General features: G+C 30.3%; 1 protein-coding gene across 3 annotated transcripts in view; it reads right to left on the bottom strand.

The window, feature by feature from the left end:
• Slik (Sterile20-like kinase) overlaps nucleotides 1-22,286 on the bottom strand; it is a 181,917-nt gene that overhangs the window by 50,229 nt on the left and 109,402 nt on the right. For all 3 annotated transcript variants that reach the window (XM_065512570.1, XM_065512569.1, XM_065512571.1), the window contains exons 6-7: nucleotides 18,745-18,820; nucleotides 10,064-10,365 (exon numbers count right to left, since the gene is read on the bottom strand). In XM_065512570.1, the coding sequence (XP_065368642.1) occupies nucleotides 10,064-10,365; nucleotides 18,745-18,820 (378 nt within the window). The remainder of the gene's footprint in view (nucleotides 1-10,063; nucleotides 10,366-18,744; nucleotides 18,821-22,286) is intronic.

The following is a 22,286-nucleotide window of genomic DNA, read 5'->3' as shown; positions in this document are numbered from 1 at the left end:
GACCACTGTAGATGAGTGTTCATATAGCTCCTTCTATAAATACATAAATATTACTGCAAGAAGTTTCAATTCTAAAAACAAATCTTTCAAAATTTTAAACTTAGGACTTGAACCAATGAAAATAAAAGGAACGGAATAAAATATTTGTTATTTAGCTGGCGAAATATTAGAAGAATCGCAATTAATAATCAAAATTTTAACTTAGATTAAAGTGGAGTTGAATGTAATGGAGAATGTGATTTTGAAACGGGCGTCGAAACAGATATTGAGGATGACATTTATAATGATTACATTGAAATAGATGAAGGCCATGATCTTAAAATATTTGTATTTAAGTGATGTTATTAACCGCGTACGGAAGTGTTGCAAAATATTTAATAAATCGAATGACAAACACAAATTTTGCAAACTAACGTTTTGTTGCAAGAAAAGCATGGAGTTCGTCTTATACATGATTTTGAACAGCTTTGAACATCTTTGTCTAACATGGTAAAAATTAGCCACGTTCACTGACAATGATGTCAAACTTTGGACAGATTCCCTTTATTGTGTAATTCCCCAAGACCACTTTATTAAGCAAAGATTCGGCAACGTTGATAGAGCATTTATACAATTTGTTATAAATAATTTAGAAATAGTGAATAATTAATTTACTAAAGAATTAGTTACTCAATTTAAAACCCGAATTAATGAACGACATAAAAAGTTTTTAATACGTTTATATTGTACTTAAATTCTGGATCATGTCCAACTAGCTCAAATTTATTAAAGCATAGCTTCAAAATGGAAACTAAAGAGTTTGGTAGTCAATTGTTTTGTAGATTGTTCGGAAGGGAATCTCATCAGAATATTTCTGATGAAAATTTAATGATGGTTTTTGTTTTCGAATGTTTTTTGACATTATCAATACTTGAGTTGTTAACATTAACGTTATTTTTTGATTAAAATATTAAAACACTTACATCAAAACTTCATTCTTTAATTTTTTTAAAAAATTAAATTATTCGAATAATTCGATTAATTTAAAACGTATGATCGAATTATTCGAATAAGTTTAAATCTCTTATTCGAATTATTCGTTTTATTCGAACAAGAGCAAAATCGAATAATTCGAATACCCTAGTACATAACATTTAATTTGGTATCGATTTTGAAATAATATAATAATTATTTCCATATAATACTAATAAATTTGTTGTTAATTAAAAAATATATATTTGAAAAAAATCGGTAAAGATTTGAATCCGATATTTGCAAAAATACAGACCAAGGTAGTTAAAAAACATATATTTCAATTCGTATCGAGAACAAAAATTTGGCATCATTTTTAATTTGTAATATACCCGAGACACCACAATTTGGGGTCTTGAGTCTCTGCCCCAACTTAGTGTTTAAAGTCCAAATTTAAAACTTGAGCTCAGCAACACCTCCTCTATAGTCGTTGGAAATTTTATTAAAATCGGATTATCGGTTTAGAAGTTACAGATTTATTTGCACTTTTTTTTTCATTTCCCATACTGTGACCCAAAATCTCGGTTTTAGGTTCTCGCACAACCACGATATGAGATTTTTTTAACCATCCTCGGGTGAAGTTTTGTTAATCTTCTCCATTTGCACAGATTCATCTTTTCTGCCTTTCTTTCATTTCCAAAAAGCCCAAACATAGTCAAGTTTTTTAAAAGGCTCAATAAAATGTTAGTATATTTAAACAAAAATAAAAATACGAGAGGAAAAGTTTCGCGTTAAAAATGGGAAGCTCAATATTGATTTTAGACCCATGGTTTCTTCGGCAAAACTTCTTAGAATTCATCGTAGATTACGATTTTGATAACCGCTTGGTGCAAAGACAGACAAGAAATTCCGGTATTAATTATATTCATTTATTTTTGTATAGAATCCTTTCATATTTTTTATTTTACTACGACAGGGGTAGCGAAGCGCACCGTGTCAAGCTAATACGAATATACAATTTTTCCATTCAAATTCGGATTCTTACTGTTACATTTCAGCAGAACACGTGTTTACATATTACTTTATTTTTATACGAAGACCCTAAAATTGTTTAATCGAGTTTTCTACATAATAATCTATCGATTGATAAATGAGTTAGGTAGTGATATACAGCACTGATTTAGTGCAATACATCCAACGAGTCATTAAAATCAAAAATGATGTAAAATTCAGTAGAAAACAATTTAAGGCAAATGTTAAAGTAGTGAAATCCCCATACAATTTCTTTGTTTCTTACAACACGGACTTAGATGAGACAAGTGTTGCGTTGAAAAGTGCTATTATTTATTTGGTTTTCATAATCTGAGAAATGGAGCGTACCAGGAATATTTCGTCACCATAAATGCAAACGGACGTAACTACACAAAAATTCAAAATCGAGTTTTTGATTGATTATGGTTCTTTTTATCAAACTACAAGTTGACGCAAATTTGCGATCAAAAATTACAATTATTAAATAAATTCAAACGCAAAAAATTTGCCAAGAATACTCTATTATTATTGATTTTATAACGTGTTTTCTCCTGTAAAAACATTAAAAATGCGTGATTTGAAAAATAAAATATTGCAAACCTACGCAGATCCGATGAAATTTTATGAGTGGACCAGTCATAGCATATAAAGAAATAGAAACCATCATTGTTAGAAAATTGATGGAAATATGGGAGAAATCGTTAATATCTTCAGTATCTGTTAAACGAACGAAGGTTATACTACGAATATATTATTTAAAACATTGGTCTCCAGCAGTACGCCCGCGGGCACCGTCTATGTGTGAGTTTCTTATACATGTGAAACCGAAATTAAAAAACAAGTGTTGCCAGTGAAAGATATTTTCATAAGAAATTTGGTTCAGTGAACACACATCGTAACACTAAAATACGAAGCAAATCTATTGTTGTGAGAGTTTGGTTAACAATGATTTAAAATGTAAAAATCGTTTATAGTCTCACCCGAAAATTCCTGAAGAAAAGTTCAAAAAGATCCTTTGTGAAAGCAAGACTTTGTTTGATATTTCGGCATGTAAATGCAAACATTTTCTTAAATATACTTGTATTAAAAACAAAAAAAAATACGTGCAAGAGAACGAATTTTGGTAACATACCAGAGAATGACTAAAGTAGCCAGATATATTGAACAGTGCATCTGAAGATGTTGAAAACTTTGAAAAAAGGCCAAAAGTGAAGTTTCAACCAATTCCCACGAACTTACCAGAGCAGTTGAGAACACATCTAACAATTCTTGCAATATAGTATATTGTAAAGGTTTACGCTACAGCGTGGTTTTCTATAAAAACTCTTCCCAACTATAAAGACGGACCTCGACAACTTTTTGAACTAATCAAACTTACCAGATATTTACCAACAACTTTGACGGTAATTCAAAGAAACAGTTATTTAGCACTTATTGATTGTAATGTGAACAGATTCCCAACAACATATTCGTGAATTAGCTGTCCATCAAATTTTGAAAAGTAGATCCACAACGTCAAATAAATTACAGCTGTTTCAGATACCAAAAATAAATTTTAATGCTACGTATGACCTTTAGAAATGGGATGAAAATATTACTGAATCACCTATATTAAAATCTGTAGATGAAAAAAATCGTCTGGTTATTGAAGAAGGATAAAACGGGGAAACTAAGCTCTTTCACCTCCCCTGTCATAATCAAGCGATAAAGAGAGCAGTCAAAGCTGTGAGTAAAGTCACATCAACTTTGTGCAACAAAACAACAAGGGAAAGATTCGTCAAAACTCAGATAGAATCAAGAAAATCAATACCAAAATTTGATAGCATTATTTTGATTATCTTTTATTTCACTTCTGTAAACATTAATTACAATAGATCTCTATTTATATAAATAAATACAGTTACCTAGCATAAACTTGAATATTGTCTTTTTAATTAGATTTTTGAAAGATTCAACATGAAACCGGAGGCAAAAAAAACTTAGTGACATGAAAATATTTGTAATTTGGCACATTTTTGTCGCCGTGCCTATAAAAAAAACTTAAACAAAATTTTTCTTCATACACGGGATACGCACCCTAATGTATACTGGAAGGCTATACACAAACATCGGACGTGCCCGATCGCATACCAGACACAAAATATAACGGGAACTTAGAAACGCTGATCCCAGATAGAATATCAAGGTAAAACGGAACATTAGAGCAAATACCCGTAGGAAAACAAAACGGGCTTGGGGTTCTTCATTGAAAACCCACAAACAGAAATATACTACTTTCTACCTAATCACAACACTAACGGAATGTGTAAATTGGATTCGAATAAATATGACGTCTATAGGGGTTAACATATTTACCGACAGCCAGAAGGCAATTAAGCGACATCAGATGTCATGGTTAAATCTAAGACCGTATTGGACGGTAAGAGAGCTGTGACCGAATACTCTCCAAGAGTATTCGGTCATCATATGGGTAACAGACCACTTGGGAATAATTGGCAACGAAAGAGCGAATGTACTTGCTTTTAAGTAAAGCGAACTCGAGGTAGTTAATCTGACGAACGCAAAACCGTTCGAGGCAACGAGGGCTGAATTAATAATATGGGCGAGTGAATCTCATAAGGACGCTTAGAGTAATGAAACAGTGAGTAGAACCACAAAGATCATATGTGGTAACCCTAACGAGAACAGGGCGAGAAGCCTGCTCAGAATGAGCCAGTTAGTATGATGGGCACAACCAGTGATTACAAATTGAATTTAAAAATTGTACCAATCAGCTTTAGAAATTGTACTTTTTCGACTGTAATTGTACCAAAACTAGGGTTCATCCACGGAACAATTTGTCCCGAGAATATTTTTTTTTTTAAATTCCCGTGAAATTTCGGGATTTTTTTAAATTCACAATAAATTTGGATCCATTCCATTATATCCATTCATTCTTTTGGTTCTAGCAACAGATATTCAGTTGATAATGAAGCATCGTAGTTTAAATTATCAAATTTTTGTCACCCATCTAACATTTTTTAGCCACAGCAGAAAAATTCTGTCATTAAGAATTACAAATTCTATGGATATTCATATTCAACAGAAAATAATGGCAATAATAATGGCTTCAATTTGTTTATATACTTTTTGGTTTGAAAAACACTTAAAATTACGAGTGTGACAAGACTAGTCAAATGCCGCTATTTCTTCTTTATATCAAAAACTCATAAGTATAATTTTAAAAATTTTATTGTTAATATTTTGGTATAATTGATAGAAAACATAAATTCCTAAATTGGTTTTAATATATTAACTGAAATTCAAATTGTACCAAATGAGTCATTGGTGTACCATTGTACTTTTTAAGATCAAATTGTACCAAAAAAAGTACCAATTTTGCCATCCCTGGGCACAACTATATAAATTGGACGTGCGGACTATGAGGAATGTAGAGCATGTGGAGAGGACAGTGAAACTCATGAGCTCTCTCTTTGTCATTACCAGGCTTTCGTCGAAATTAGATCGAAATATCTTGGGAGCGATATTATTCCGTATATAACATCCTTCAGGAACAATTACAAAATTCTTAGAAATTACGACCCGGAAACTGAGTTTCTAAACATCAGACGATCACTATAAAATGTTTTTTTACCAACAAACATTTTCCAAAGAAGCGCACAACAGGCCCGATAGTTGTCTAGGTGTATTTTCTGCGGATTTGATGTAGTATACATCCTCCAATCAACCTAACCTATGTTGAAAGAATGCGATTAATGGAGTACACAAGGTAAAGTGGTTCATGCAGGGCACCTAAAAATAAGCTGAAACATGGGGCACCTAAAATTAAGATATCTAAATTATTACGTAAATTAAAAATACATTTGTAAGATTTCGGGTTGTTTGCAAAATCTTCAGCTTTGAGGACAGTCATAGATATGCAATCAATACTACTCTCACAGAATAGCACATGAATGTCGTACTTGGAGGTCGACTACCGCATATTCCAGACGCGGAGAAAAATCTTCCTCGGAATCAATCAAAGTCGTATGTATTATTTTTAAATTGTTTTATTAAATATAAGACATTTATTTTATACTAGGATCGCCTGGTGGTCAAAATTCGACCACTAATAACGACATTATACAGTTACTTTTGAGTATACGCAAAAATATTTTTCACGCTTGTGTACAAATACACATGTATTTAGATGTGCATAAACATGTTGTTGTTGTTTTTCAAGCAAATTTAAAACGTTATTTAACACTTTTATGGAAATTATATTGTACACATATAGAGAAAATAACCTTTTAAACCATATATGTTTCATCAATATTGGTCGACAATAACATACTTAAAATTGTACCGCAAAAAAAACGTGTGGCCTATTTATATATAAGATTGAATTCTATTTCATGGAAAGTAATATTTAAACCAAAACAAATTTAACTCAATATATTACTGTTCGAAACTTAAGCAACTTTCAGTACTTCCTACGATACCCTCCGTTTCTTATGACATCCGCACATCGTTTTGGCATAGATTCTGTGTGATTTGTTAGTAATGTGGTTGGTATTGATTCCCACTCTGATTTTAAGCAATTCATCAGCTTCTGCTTATTTTTAAAACGGCTGATAACCAATCTTTAGCAAACTTTGACCTGTGTTTGGGGCCATTATATGTCCCTGTTAACAAAACGATCCATTTTTGTTTGTATTTCAACAATAGGGCCAACTCCACTTGCTTAAAAGCAAGTCCACACCATTACATTTCCATGCCCATGCTTTATTGTGCCTTTACAATAACGTGGATGTAATCGCTTTCCCTTCGGTATACGAACGTGGAATACTCCATCTGAATTTAACAAGTTAAATTTAGACTCGTCGCTAAATAAATCTGTTTTCAATTTTGCCACAGTCCAGTTGGCGTAAGCTTTTAAAAATCCAACCTAAAATTTCATAAAAGTAATGACAATGAACGAATACGTTGCAATAATTTAGGCAAATAAATCTGTAACATCTAAACCCTTACGCCGATTTGAATGAAATTTCACATGCGCAAAGAGGAAGTGTATTCGAGTTTAAGTTTTGAATTTGGACCTCATGACCCCACCAGGAGCGGGACCAGGGGTTCCCAAAGTAGGACACCTCGGGTATGTTAAATTTTTAAAATGATCCTATTTCTTCGTTTGTGTTCCGATTTAAAAAATTTACACATACAGAATCTCCTCGTCGAACACTACATAAAACCTCGTCGTAGCTATCTCTTATAGCTTAGGAGATATTCGCATTTGAAAATTTAATTTTCAACATTTTTACCCACCCTACATCAGTTTTTTGGTGACCGCGGTTCCATATTTTCTCCGATTTAGTCCATTTTTCTTTTATAGGATTAACAATAGATCTATATATCAAATAAAGAAAGAAGTGTTTAAAAATCAGAACTGAGTCCAAAGTTACATGCATTTGAATATAAAAAAATTAAAAAAGGCGATTTTTCGCAATTTTTTTGGGATAAAAGTACTTTTATTCTTTTTAAGTTATCTAAAAATTTTCTAAGAGGATGTATAATGAATTTGTAATTTTTGAAAAGCTAACTTTACGCCAAATATTTTAAATGAAAAAAAAATTTCTAATTTTTAATACCGACGGGGTCAGGTCCATTCAAAAAATGCCTATTTTTTATGTAAAATTCAAATTTAGGGCAAAAATTCTCAAATCGCATACTCGATATCAAAATATGGTAACCTATTTTAGATGGCCCAATAAGTTCTTAATTATCTTGTAAAGGGTTCCGATAACCCCGCCCCTATTATGGGATTTTTTCGTTTTTTGGCTATAATATCCATAATAGGGGCGGGGTTATCGGAACCCTTTACGAAATAATTAAGAACTTATTGGGCCATCTAAAATAGGTTACTATATTTTGATATCGAGTTTGCGATTTGAGAATTTTTGCCCTAAAGTTGAATTTTACATAAAAAATAGGCATTTTTTGAATGGACCTGATCCCGTCGGTATCAAAAATTATAAATGTTTTTTTCATTTAAAATATTTGACGTAAAGTTAGCTTTTCAAAAAGTACAAATTCATTACACATCCTCTTAGAAAATTTTTAGATAACTTAAAAAGAATAAAAGTACTTTTTTCCCAAAAAAAATTGCGAAAAATCGCCTTTTTTAATTTTTTCATATTCAAATGCATGTAACTTTGGACTCAGTCATGATTTTTAAACACTTATTTCTTTATTTGATATATAGGTCTATTGTTAATCCTATAAAAGAAAAATGGATAAAATCAGAGATTTTACTGGTGTAGGTGGGTAAAAATGTTGAAAATTAAATTTTCACATGCGAATATCTCCTAAGCTATAAGATATAATTGTAGATTTTATGTAGAGTAACTTCGGGTATTGTGGACTATGCGCCTAATGTGGACCAGTGTCTTTTTTACGAAACTATTGAAGGTATGATAAAACAGATTTGTCGTACATTTTACAATTTGTTTGAAACGACAATTGCACTTTTGCTTTCATGAGTAATTGATATGTTGGCTTTTTATTGTTGTATTGAAATTAATGCGCGTGCTCAACATTTTTTTCGGCTCAAGTAAGAAAAAAAATTTGGTACAGTTACTTGGTAGAATTTAATGTTTGGTTGTTTTATATAGTTAAAGTGACACGTAGTTTTGCATATATTTGGTTAGAATTTAAGCACATTTAGATTATTAGGTTAAAATAATTTTTTTACCACTGTAACCCAAGTTCGTGTAATGTGGACCACTTAAATTACTTGATTATGTACTACTGGTCCATATTACCCGACAATAACTATGTACTTTGTAAGCAATCTATCTAAGCCAAGAACGCGACTTTTTGGTTTGTATTAATAAAAATATATTGAAATTAAATTTTTCAATCATTCATGGTTAGCTGATTCATGAATTTTATGTATTAAATACTAGTCCGTATTACCCTCATATAGTGGTCCATATTACCCTCCAATTTTTTTAATGCTGGTTTTTGGGTTCCTTACAATATTTTCACATACATTTTTTATCCTTTGACGTAAAAAAATTTCAACTGCATAAACAATTAGAAAATACATTAGCTAATTTATTGCTTCACAACTTTTTTAATATCCATATATATTGTGGCCAAAATTTAGAAAAAACAAAACGGTAGTCCACATTACCCGAAGTTACTCTAGTGCTCGACGAGGAGATTCTGTTTGTGTAATTTTTTTTAAATCGGAACACAAACGAAGAAATAGTATCATTTTAAAAATCGAACATACCCGAGGTGTCCTACTTTGGAAACCCCTGGTCCCGCTCCTGGTGGGGTCATGAGGTCCAAATTCAAAACATGAACTCGACTACACTTCCTCTTTGCGCATGTGAAATTTCATTCAAATCGGCGTAAGGGTTTATAAGTTACAGATTTATTTCCCTCTTTTTTTATTCTCATACCACTGTGCGGCATTTATTTTCCAATAATTGTTTTCTCACAGTGCTGGAACTAACATTGAGATTAAGAACAATACTGTATGTATTGAATTCATTTCTTTGATAATTCATTATTTATAGAATTAATTTGTTATTGAATCATTATAAATTTCTTCTTCAAATCAATAACAAAATAGCTTTAAAAATGTATTGAATGATAAAATTTTTCTTCAATTCAAATCTATTACAAAAATACTTAAGACATTTGTTTTTCAATTCATTTTATAAATTTAACTTAATTTTTTGTAGATTTGAATTAACAAAAATTTAACATTCATAGTTTGAATAAATTTTGTTATTAATTAACTTCAAAATTAATTCAATTTAAACAAAAGCTTTTGAATGAAGCCAAAGAATTAGATGTTGGGAATGGATTTATGGAATGAAAGGCTGACATTTTTTAATTACGGATCAAGATTTTAGTGAATTAAGATCAAATTTAATTAATTAATACGAAGTATTAAGAAATTAAATTAAAAACCCTAATTGGGCTGTTAGTTTCGTATATGTATTTAGCAATAGCCAACAGTTTCAATGGTTGGTAGTTTTGTTGCAATATTCATGTATTTTATAAAAAAAACATTATTATTTATACTTGCCTTTTTGTCTCCTTCCATGGAAATTTGAATAGATTGTACTTCCGGATCAACAATGCTTAAATCTTCTGGAATCTTTTGTAATTGTGGTTGACGCTGTTGTTTCTTTAAAACTAAAGGAGATGAACTAACACCCTTTTCTAATTCTGCCTCTTCCTCGTTGATTATTAGTTTATTATTAGTCTTTATTGTTGTTGAAGTTTGTTCAGCCAAAATATCGTTAACTGAATGTTGTACATTTTGTAAATTGTTAGGTTGAGACTGCTCTTTAGTGTCTCTCGATAAAGAGGTGGGAGTGCCTGGTACTATTAATAAAAAAAAAATATAAAAAAATGATTAATTAATGTTAAAAGTAGTAATGATATGTATCAAGAAACGAATAATATTCATTGACAATTTAAAAATGTCTTGAAAGTGTAAGTCTGCTTTTACACACAATTAGTTTACTTGAAGCAAGTCTCCTCGATTCTCTTTTAAACATGCTCGTTTGTTTAGAGACTTCCCAGTACAAGCAAGATTATACCCCTCTTCTTTCTTCTTGTCTCTCTCTCCTATAAACTCAGACTTGCCCTGTGTAAAAGCATAATAAATTTTATTTAGTGAGAAGTATGGACTGTCGAGCCCGACCATATACTATCCCACACTGAGTAAATAAACAAAACATTTTTTTTTTTTAAATTAAATTATTTATTTTCGTGAATGATTTTCGGAAGTTAGCCTTATATGGGAGCTATAACTAATTGTGGACTGATCGCCATGAAATTAGGACGTGTGATTTATGTCTATATGAAACTTATAAGAAAAAATAAACTCAGTGTTTATTGTTGGTGTTATGTTTAAGCTTTGATATTTTTACAAATAATGTAATTCTAATTCAATTTTCAAGCCTTTTGGGAAAAGATTTCCTGACGATCTGGCCTAAGTAACCAGTGAAATGCGCATATGAACTAGCTTATACACCAACAATAAATGTCAGTGAATTTAACAATAATTGGGAATTCAGCACAATTCTTACTAAAAAGACATATGTAAACATCTCACGAGAGAATGATGTGTTTTAATAGACTCCTCCTCGAAAAGAGGAGATGTAGAAGATATTGGCAACACAACACATTCCCTGCTGCTAAGCATGGGCTGTCCATTGCAAGAAAGAAATTAAAAAGAGCCCTTCAGTCTGAAGTGGATCGCAGAAATCTAAACTATATTGAAAGTGTAACCAGTACTAAGCACACAAACTTCTCCCTTTGGAAGACAGCTAAGAACATTAAGCCACCGGTAGAGGGTCAAAGTCCGATAAGAAAATCTGATGGTTCCTGGGCACGTAGTGCAATTATTATGCAGTATTAATTTTTGCGAAATTTTATTGTGCAGTATTATTCAGTGCGATTTTGTCTCTAGGAGTATTTCCAAATGATTGGAAAATCTCCCAAATTATAATGATACCCAAGCCAGGAAAGGATTTGACATTGGCATCATCCTACAGACCTATTAGCTTATTGTCTTGTTTGTCTAAACTATTTGAGAGAATAATCCAAGGGAAAATTTTAACATTCTTAAATAGTCAAAACATAATCCCAGATCATCAATTCGGATTCCGTAAACATCACGGAACAATTGAGCAAGTTAACCGCCTAATTGGAGAGATACGAAAATCTTTCGAACTAAAAAAGTACTGTTCGGCAATATTTCTAGATGTTGCCCAGGGGGGTTACTCTCTATTGCGATGCAAAAGAAAAACTGAACAATTGGTACCCTCTACTCCGTTTTCGCATCGCAAACAAATGTGTTTAAAATATTTTTATTTACAAGTTTTGACATTTCATTTCGCTATTGTTTATTTTCTGGTACCAGTGTTGCTTATTTTTCAACTTATTTTGCGAAAGCGTTTGCGTAGACGACACAGAGTACTAAATTGTATTATTATCGCATTTACCTTTCGCATCGAACTTGCTTTCGCATCGCAATACAGAGTAACCCCCAGGCTTTTGCCAAGGTATGGCATAAAGGTCTAATACACAAGATTAAATGCCTAATGCCTTCTAGTACTCACAAAATACTAGAGTCTTACCTATCGGATCGCTTGTTTGGGATAAGATGCGGCGATTATGTGACAAGCGACTATGCGATCAATGCTGGTGTACCTCAGGGAAGTGTTCTAGGACCAACCCTGTACTTATTATACACCCCAGACTTGCCCGAGATGACACTGCAATTCTTAGTTCTCATGAGGACTTAAATGTAGTCTGACCACGTTACATACCTTGGCATTCATTTAGATAAACGTCTTACTTGGCGTCGGCACATAGAAGCCAAGCGGCTCCACATGAAACTTAAGGTAAGGTCAGATTACGCAAATTATTTGATACAAAATGTTTCATGTGTTTGATCAAAACTACATCATATAATCCATGGGCTGATTTTGTGGTCACACTGTACACATTTATTTGCCATATTTGTTTAATCAAACTACACAAAAATACTATCAAACACATGAAGGGGAAAATATATTTGTCTTGTGGTCACATTAATGGTAATATTTTTTCTAAATAATTATTAAATAAAGCTTCAATAAAACTTTAATTCCTTTCATCAATAAAGAAGACATTTCTAGAAATTAAAATATTACTAGATTTTTCTTTACAATTAAAAGAATTGTGAAATTTCAGTACTTCTATTTAAACGTCAAATATTTTATGTTTCTAGTTTGAACAGAAAATATTTTTCACGGCAAACAAGAAAACAGCTGAATTTGGTCAAACAAATTTATTTGCCGACAACAAAACTTTCTTGTAATGTGACCAATGTGTGACCAATAATCAGCAAATATTTCCCTGCATTTTGGGTAATTTTTTATTTATAAATAACAGCTGTTGCATCATGTGTTATCGCAAAAGTAGTGTTGCTATATCTTAAATTTAAAATCGCTACATAATGAAAACAAATCGTGGAAAAGAACTCAAGCTTGAACAATTTAATAATATAATTATTAAATGTTTATTTATTAAATTATATCACTATCAACGTAATAAAATTAGTGCATATGTAGGTATAATTTTACTTAAAGTATGTAAAATATCCCTAATACATATAATAAACTATTTTGGAATTTTATTGTATTTGTTTTGGCTTTGTTTGGATTTTGAACTAATTCGTTTGAACTAATCCAAACGAATATTACTATGATAAAATTAACAATAATCAAATAAGTAAGTGAACTGTGAAAAAGAAAAAAAATATTTTTAAAATGTTGAAACCAAAGTATATACAAGTAGTCCGACTCTTTGACAGCAGTACCTAACTCCATATTTGTGTTAGTAACAAAAATGTATATTTTTTACCAGCCACACAGAGCTTCATAGAAATGTTTTAAATTGTAATTTGTTGAAAATTAAAAATCTGTTAAATAGTTAAAATTCTACCACAAACACAATAAAATTAATAAAAAAATGTTTTTTTAGATTCTGCAAATTGGACGTGATTCAGAAATGAAAATTCTGTGTTAAAGAATTAAAAAGAAAATCATAATTGAAATGATTTTTTTTTTAAATATTAAGAGTTTTTCCATACATTATTCATTCAGAATAGGAACATGTTCACAAATATTATAAAATTTTACGGAAATGTTTACCTTTTTTACATATATTTTTAATTAATTGCAATTCAATTGTATTATCTTAAGATTTAGAATAACAATTTTTATCTTTTTCTGCAGTAAAAAAAAATAAACAGATCATACTGTTTAACAATTAACAATCAAATCATACTATTTATGTATGTTTAAACTATTTTCTTTGATTTTAAATTCAATCTGTACAAATACAATATGTATTTATGTTAAAAAAAAATAGTGAAATTGTATCTTTTAGTGCCAAAAATACTTAAATATTCTCCTTTTATTTTTCTGCCATGCTGAGCAAATAATTTCTGTTTTTGCTCTATTTGATCAAACAATTATTTGATGAAAATATTTGATATAGTGTGACCACACGGCAAATATATTTAATGATTCTTTTTCGCAGCAGTTTGCTCAAACAAAAAGTGAAAAATTAAATTCAGTATATGACAACAAAATTCAACAAAACTTTGTTCAAATAATTGCTTTACAATTCGAAATAACTGATTTAACCTTAAAAAGATATGCAAGATCAAATTATATATTTTTTATGTATTTATAAAGCTAGTGGTCACACTATGTTTACATTAAGAAAATATTTGGTTTGCCGACAAATAATTTTGTTTGACTAAAATCAACTGTTTTGTTGTTTGCTCTAAATTTTATTTGTGGTCAGATTCAAGCAATGAAATATTTGACGAAAAACTTCAAATATTAGCTGTGTCTGACCGTACCTTAAAGTACACAAAAATGTGTTTCTAAATTATTTTGTTTAAATTCAGCAGTTATAATGATGACAATCAATACAACACAATTGTTATATTTTGGCAATATTATGATTAGATTGTTCTACCATTTTGTAGATATGGTCTCTACAAATGCATTCATTTTATACAAACGTCTGCATGCCGATGAGGCCAATGTGTCCGATTAAATAACTGTTTTTACAGATTCCAGATATGTGTGAAGAAATATCTGCTGGACTTGATTCCTTCAAAAATATACGGTCTGTAGGACGGTTCCAAATCTCGGTGAGCCAAATATCATTACAGCCTACAAGCGGCCTTCACAGTTTTTTACTTGTCGTTCGTTCAGAATGTTTTTTCGGTTCTATTGACTATATCTACTTGAAAAAAAATTATTGGCTTCATCGGATAATTTTTACGGTCTTGCCGGTTAGAGTGTTAAAAGTTAAAAAATTAGAAGTAAATTTCTCAACAACTGCTGAACCTCAACAACTGCAAAACGATCCTGAGCCCTTGTGCGGCGTATTTCAGGTTACTTTTAACCTCCATTTGATATAAATTAAACATTTTTATTCTAATATAATCTATGTACATTAGAGTGCTCCAAAAAAATAAAATTGCGAATTTTGACCGCCCCCCCCTCTAGAATTGTTCTATGTATTGTAGAAACACATTGTGTAAAATATTAGGATGATAGGATAACGTTAACTGGTGGCGCAACGACGCTGAAGTTTTGAGGTGCATTTACAAGGGGAAAATGTGCAATTTTTTCAGTTTTTGTAAAAATTTTGCCATTAAATAATGACTTTTACAATTTAATTTAAAAGAATCGAAATGTGTACGTAATTGTCATTATAATAAGATATAAAAGACAAAAATTGGTGAAAAAATGTTAAAGTTATTAAAAAATCGCCAGGCCATTAACGTGTCTCAGGCCACTAGAACAAGAAATTTATGAACAAAATTAACATATTTTGAGAAATATTAAAATAAAAGCTTATTTTTACTTAAAATATATCCATATTTACTTGTATATGAGTTTTTGTCCTCGTAGGATACCGTTAACCTATTTGCAGGTATGACCAAAAAAATTAAATTTTTTTAACGGCAGTTTCAAAACTCCAATTTCAAATTTTTAAAAATTTTGTTAAACAAATTTCAGAATTTGTTGATCATCACATGGGGATTTATTGACAACATAATAGGGAATGAAAATGTGAAAAAAGTATGTCAATACCTCCTATAGTTTTTCCGTACCTGCGATATAAATTTTGCGATTTTCGAGAAAAACTAATTTTTTGGCCATATTTTGGGGAATGACCAGAATTTCCTTACTGTAATTATTTTTAAGTAAAAGCTATTCAGAATAATATAGTCCAGGTAATTTTATATATAGTCTGAAAGTTTTACTAAAATCGGAAAACGTTAACCCTTAAATCGTGAAGGTCAAAGGTCAATTTTTTCAATATTTGGAATTTCTCATGGAAAGATAGCGAAATATTATATATTTTTGGGCCGATTTTGATGAAACTTAAAAAAAATATAAAATGAAGTCTAGTATTCACAATAACAGTACAAAAATGAAAATTAACCCTTAAGAGTACTTGGGGTCAAAATGAATGTGTTTTTCGTGATTTTAAAAGTTGAGGGTCATTTGGACCCCAAGTGCTATTAAGGGTTAATTTCCATTTTTGTACTGTTATTGTGAATACTAGACTTCATTTTATATTTTTTTTAAGTTTCATCAAAATCGGCCCAAAAATATATAATATTTCGCTATCTTTCCATGAGAAATTCCAAATATTGAAAAAATTTACCTTTGACTTTCACGATTTAAGGGTTAACGTTTTCCGATTTTAGTAAAACTTTCAGACTATATATAAAATTACCTGGACTATATTATTCTGAATAGCTTTTACTTAAAAATAATTACAGTAAGGAAATTCTGGTCATTCCCCAAAATATGGCCAAAAAATTAGTTTTTCTCGAAAATCGCAAAATTTATATCGCAGGTACGGAAAAACTATAGGAGGTATTGACATACTTTTTTCACATTTTTATTCCCTATTGTGTTGTCAATAAATCCCCATGTGATGATCAACAAATTCTGAAATTTGTTTAACAAAATTTTTAAAAATTTGAAATTGGAGTTTTGAAACTGCCGTTAAAAAAATTTAATTTTTTTGGTCATACCTGCAAATAGGTTAACGGTATCCTACGAGGACAAAAACTCATATACAAGTAAATATGGATATATTTTAAGTAAAAATAAGCTTTTATTTTAATATTTCTCAAAATATGTTAATTTTGTTCATACATTTCTTGTTCTAGTGGCCTGAGACACGTTAATGGCCTGGCGATTTTTTAATAACTTTAACATTTTTTCACCAATTTTTGTCTTTTATATCTTATTATAATGACAATTACGTACACATTTCGATTCTTTTAAATTAAATTGTAAAAGTCATTATTTAATGGCAAAATTTTTACAAAAACTGAAAAAATTGCACATTTTCCCCTTGTAAATGCACCTCAAAACTTCAGCGTCGTTGCGCCACCAGTTAACGTTATCCTATCATCCTAATATTTTACACAATGTGTTTCTACAATACATAGAACAATTCTAGAGGGGGGACGGCCTGTACCTAGAAAGTTTTTTTCGTCCATACAATCTTGGAGCACTCTAATGTACATACAGTGTAAGACAAAAATGTGTAAATGATGGTCATATATTTACACTTTGTGACACCATTTTTAAAGTGCAATGTTTATAAAGAAACGTTTTGTGTTTTTTTAAACAATATTTATTAAGGATATTTTAGGACTAAATAAATAAAATATTTCCTTAATTATACTCCAGTAATCTAAAAATGGCAAGCCTGAATTCTGGAGGGCATACTCTCCACCAGTTTGCGACACTCTTCTTGCATTATAGATCCCTAGATATCATGGGAGCGCTCCTAGAGCTGAGTTGTGTTTCTAAATGCATTTTGATAATTATAAACGCGACGTTTTAGAATTCGCACCAAATTCGCAATCGGATTTAAATTCTGAGATTGTGGGAGTCAATCTAGCAATGTAATTTTGGCGGTTTTTAAAAAATTAAGCGTCTTTTTAGACTTATGTTTGTTGTCGTTATCTTGTAGTATCACAGTGTTTTCAATTTGTCCACGCCAATCATTCAGACTATCCACATCTGTTGTCTTGATAATGTCTATATACATTTCTGCATTCATATTACTACCAATTTTATGGAGTTTTCCTACACCTTTCGCAGAAAAACAACCACAAAATGGCAATATTCCACCACCATATTTCATAGTCGTCATAAAATCACGGTCTTTTAATGGTGCATTTCGTTTCTGGTAGTCATATTTTGGTCCATCAGTTCTAAAATGGTTAATTTTCGATTCATCTGTACAGATAACATTTTCCCAATCATCAAAGGTCCATTTCTTAAAAAATTTTACAAATGTTAGTCGAAGAGACTTGTGTCTTTCAGTTAAACGAGGTTTTTTAACAATCTTTATTGCATAAAATCCACATCTTTTGATTTCTCTAAGAGATGCACGTTTTGAAATCTTAATTTGGTAGCATGAAGATAGTTTTGGTTGTACCTCACGGGGACTATTTTCTTCTCCTGATGCAACTAGACGTTATACAGTGAGACCATCTTTTAACAATAGAATTGAATTCCGTCCACAAATTGGTGCTGGAAAAGCCAAACCACATATATTCGCTATGTTCTCAACAGATTAAAAGAAATATTGAATTTGGTGGATATTTTTCGATGGGAGATACCATTTTTCAGCTGCTCGGTAACAGAATTTGCAACTTCGGTGATAATCTTCTTCATATTCAATATTCCTTAAAGAATTGTAAATTGTTAACTAGTAACATGTTTTAACTAACTGTCATTAATGAAATTGATTAAAATTGTTCTTTTTCTAAATAATAATTACAAGTTTATTTAACTTTAAAGAAAATGCGACAAAATTGTGTAATTCAGTTTTTAACTTTTTGATATCCTGGTATTTAAATGCCATTACTTGAAATTAATTTTTTTGTATTGCTATACTTCACTAATCATGATCTTCATATTGTGTAAAAAATATTGTCAGATTGGTAAATGTTGAGCATAAAAATTCAAATTATAGATATTTCCAAATTTATTTACACATTTGTGTCTCGTACTGTATGTATAAGGCATTATTCATAATCAATTTTTATCAATGGTTCAAAAAACATATTTAGTATGGACTTTTTTAACAAACTTTTAAAATTCATTATGATTATGGGTGTTAGTGTATATTTCTTATACTTACATTTATCAATATCTTGACTTTGTAACGACGAAGAATCATCGTACAGCTCTAGTGGAAGCGCTGAGTTGCGGGGTTCCTATGTAAAAATAAAAATAAATGCATTGATGATAAATTGTAGACTTTCGATTGATTAAAATAACTACTATACGTAAAACATAATAAACAAAAATAAAAATAAACCAATAAATACTATATGAGGAAATAGAATATTTTTTATAAAAACTAAAATTAATATATTATGACACCAACTATCTTTTGCGGTTGTATACGAACGATACTTAAGCATGCGGATTTTGTTAACTTTAATATTTTTTCTAAATTATAATGCATAAAATTTCGAGAAATTATTTGCAATTTTGCAGTAAATTAAGAATACTGACATCGGTTGGAAAAGCGGCAAACATACATGTAAAGTGTGATACTTACCAAGCAAACATTTTCAGCCGATGTCAGAAAAAATCTGAAACTTTATCTAATACAAATTAACGAAATTGTCTAAATTCCCTTCACACACCTAACAGACTAGTCGACACATTTTAGGAAATTATTTTACAATATTCTGTATATTTGCTGGAATATTATAAGAAAATATTTCAAAAGAAATTTCAGATTGGTTGGATTGCAAAAATATGTACACACGGCGCTACGAACAAAGTCCCCAAACCGTAAATGAATGAAAACCCAAAAGTTCTAAATGAAATAAATCCCCAACAATAGGAACTAAAACCCAAAACAAAATTTAAAAAATTTGCCAAAGGTCGGCAACGCAAAACAACTTTTCTGAGCTAAGCCAGTTTTTGATACACCCCAGATTGATTAAATTATGAATTAAATCCCCAATTTTAGAAATGAAATAAATCCCCAAAAAACGCTGTCGGTTTTTTCTATATAAAATTTTGGGGCCTTAATTCATTTGCGGTTTGGGGACTTTGTTCGTAGAGCATGTACACACAAATCGAAAGGAGGACCTAAACTTTCAGAAAATTAAATATTTAACTACACTTTGTAGAGCTCATATATGTCCCATCAGGAGTACATATATGGGGGATTTTATGTCAAGTGAACCAACTTTTGAAATCGATGTCTTCCGACATCAGATACAATTTTTCAACAAGATCGGTCAAGAACTCTCGGAGTTATAGGGGGTCAAAATTTGACATTTTGGCCAAACAGGTGTTTTTTCTCATCCATGTAACTTATTACCTATTGTTCTTACCAAAATGTGTCCCAAATAGATTAATGTATATACTGTAACAGTCTTATGCAAAAAAAAAAACTTATTGTAGATTTAAAACACAATTTTGTTAACGAACACTTTAGCTTTAAAACCCATTTGTAAAAGTATTGTATTCAAAAACGTTTGTTAAAGGCACAATAACTAATGTACTGATTTTTGTCTAAGCGGGCAATGCTTCTCATTTATTTCCCCTTTTTCGTTGTTAGTGTTGCTTTCAATTAGGATAAAATATTCGTTAATTTTATTTTTTTCATTGATTGTTTTTAGTAATAGTTCATTTTTGAAGATAACAACTAATTTTTAGAGAAAAAATGTATATCTGATTCTTGTAAATTTATATTAAGCTAAAATGTATTAATGTACAAACTTTTTTATATAGTTCAATTCAATTATTATTAAAAGTATTCGAATGACGAATATTCTGTGATAAAATAAACATCACTGTTTTATAATTTATTTTATTAATTTATTTGACATTTATTGACATTTTGTTAAATTTTAACAAACTTTAATGAATTTCTATGTGGAAACACACAGTTATAATTCCGGAATGGGTATATTAGATCCTTTGGACCTTCTTCCACAATGCTTACACATTTTATTACTATATAGCGTTGCAGGTTAAAAGTATATGACAAAAATGCCAATCAAACTCACTTGTAAACCTCATGTAGTTCACTGCCACAGGAAAATCAAACAAAATCATATGCTATTAAAATGGAACTTATTCGCCAGCGGATTGGAAATTGTGTATAGCAATTACAATAGTATCGTCTATTATTTCAAATTTATCTTTAAAATCCTTTAAAAAGAATTCCTTAAAATAGGTTTAAAGTAGGGTTGAACCATTATTAAATTTCATATTGTTACGTTTTAACCTTTTCAAATCGTTTGTTTATTTCCTTTAAATAAACCGGATACTTTTGATTGCAAATAAAAGCCGTTTAGTAGTTTGAAAATTGTAACAACTCTTTATTTATTGAAAATGTACAACAACAAAATTAAATAGTCACTCAATGTTTTTTTTATACACGTTTATAAATTCGCAGAAATACAGACACACTTTATAATGTACACGAATTCACTTGAAAAACACAGCACTCAGTTGATGTTTATTCGAAAAGCGTATTTGATAAACTCACTAACGACTGCAACCTCTTCCACTATTTATAACACTGCCATCTGCAGTCTAGATTGCTCTTTAACGGTCTAGAGCTTTCAAATACATACTCCATCTGTGGTGTACTATCTACAATGTTCTTTAACTGAATATTCGAATTCGAATATACGGTCGCAGCAAACAGCGTTGCCATACTTACGATCAATGGTCAACTGAAAGTTTTTATTCAATATTAATAATGCCCACAGATAAGTTACAGTTTGCTATTACAGCACTGCTATTTGAAAGCATTATGGTACTTTTAAATCAGCCGTTAAAATCGTTATATTTGAATTCAAGTACAATTTCGTAACAATATATTTAACAATGGTTTACTACACGTGTTTTAAGCTAATTTTCGTTTTTGGATAAACTTTTATCGAATTTAGCTTAACAACGGTTAGTAAGCATGTTTTTGTTGATGTTTATTTTTAAAGTAAATACAAATTTTGTTTATTAGCATTTAGTTTATAAACCAAAAAACACCCATTACCAAAAACAACATTTTGACAAAAATCTAAACATAACATAAACGATTCATAATTATTGTAGAAAAAGTCACAATACTAAAAATTTAAAATCAAAAAATAACATTATTTCTAATCGAAAAAATAACTTTTATTTTCGCTCCAAGAAATAAAAATTACAAAATAACTTATTTTAGCAACAAGAAATAAAAGTCAAACATTTTAGAAGCGTAAAAATCTAGTTTAAAATTATCAAAAATGTGCTTGCTTTTTTCTTTAAAAAATAAAAAAAAACCCGATAAACAGCACCACACCATTATATTGCCAAACTTAACTGTATTTTTTGAATACTTGGTGTACAGTCTCTTTCCATTCGGCCCACATGGAAACATTGTTTCGATAATCAGGCTATTATGTTCTATGAAGGTTAAAAATTACCTATAAGTGATGACTGGTGTTGCAGATAATCGCTGACAATTAAATTATTTGAATTCTTAAACTTTGTACGAATTAATTTATTAACACTGTACGGAATTTGTCTGAAAATGGGTATGATTGTATAAATGGGCGTGGCACCAATCATACGCAGTAAATAGCAATTTTCTGGAGAAGTATAATTGTACAAGTCTTCAAACTTTATATGAACTAATTTCTTAACACTGCTTGAAGTTTAACCAAG

Source organism: Calliphora vicina, chromosome 5 (assembly GCF_958450345.1).
Source record: "Calliphora vicina chromosome 5, idCalVici1.1, whole genome shotgun sequence".
Classification (NCBI taxonomy): Eukaryota; Metazoa; Arthropoda; class Insecta; order Diptera; family Calliphoridae; genus Calliphora; species Calliphora vicina.
Note: the sequence above shows the minus strand (reverse complement) of the source record. Positions and strands in the feature narration are given on the sequence as shown.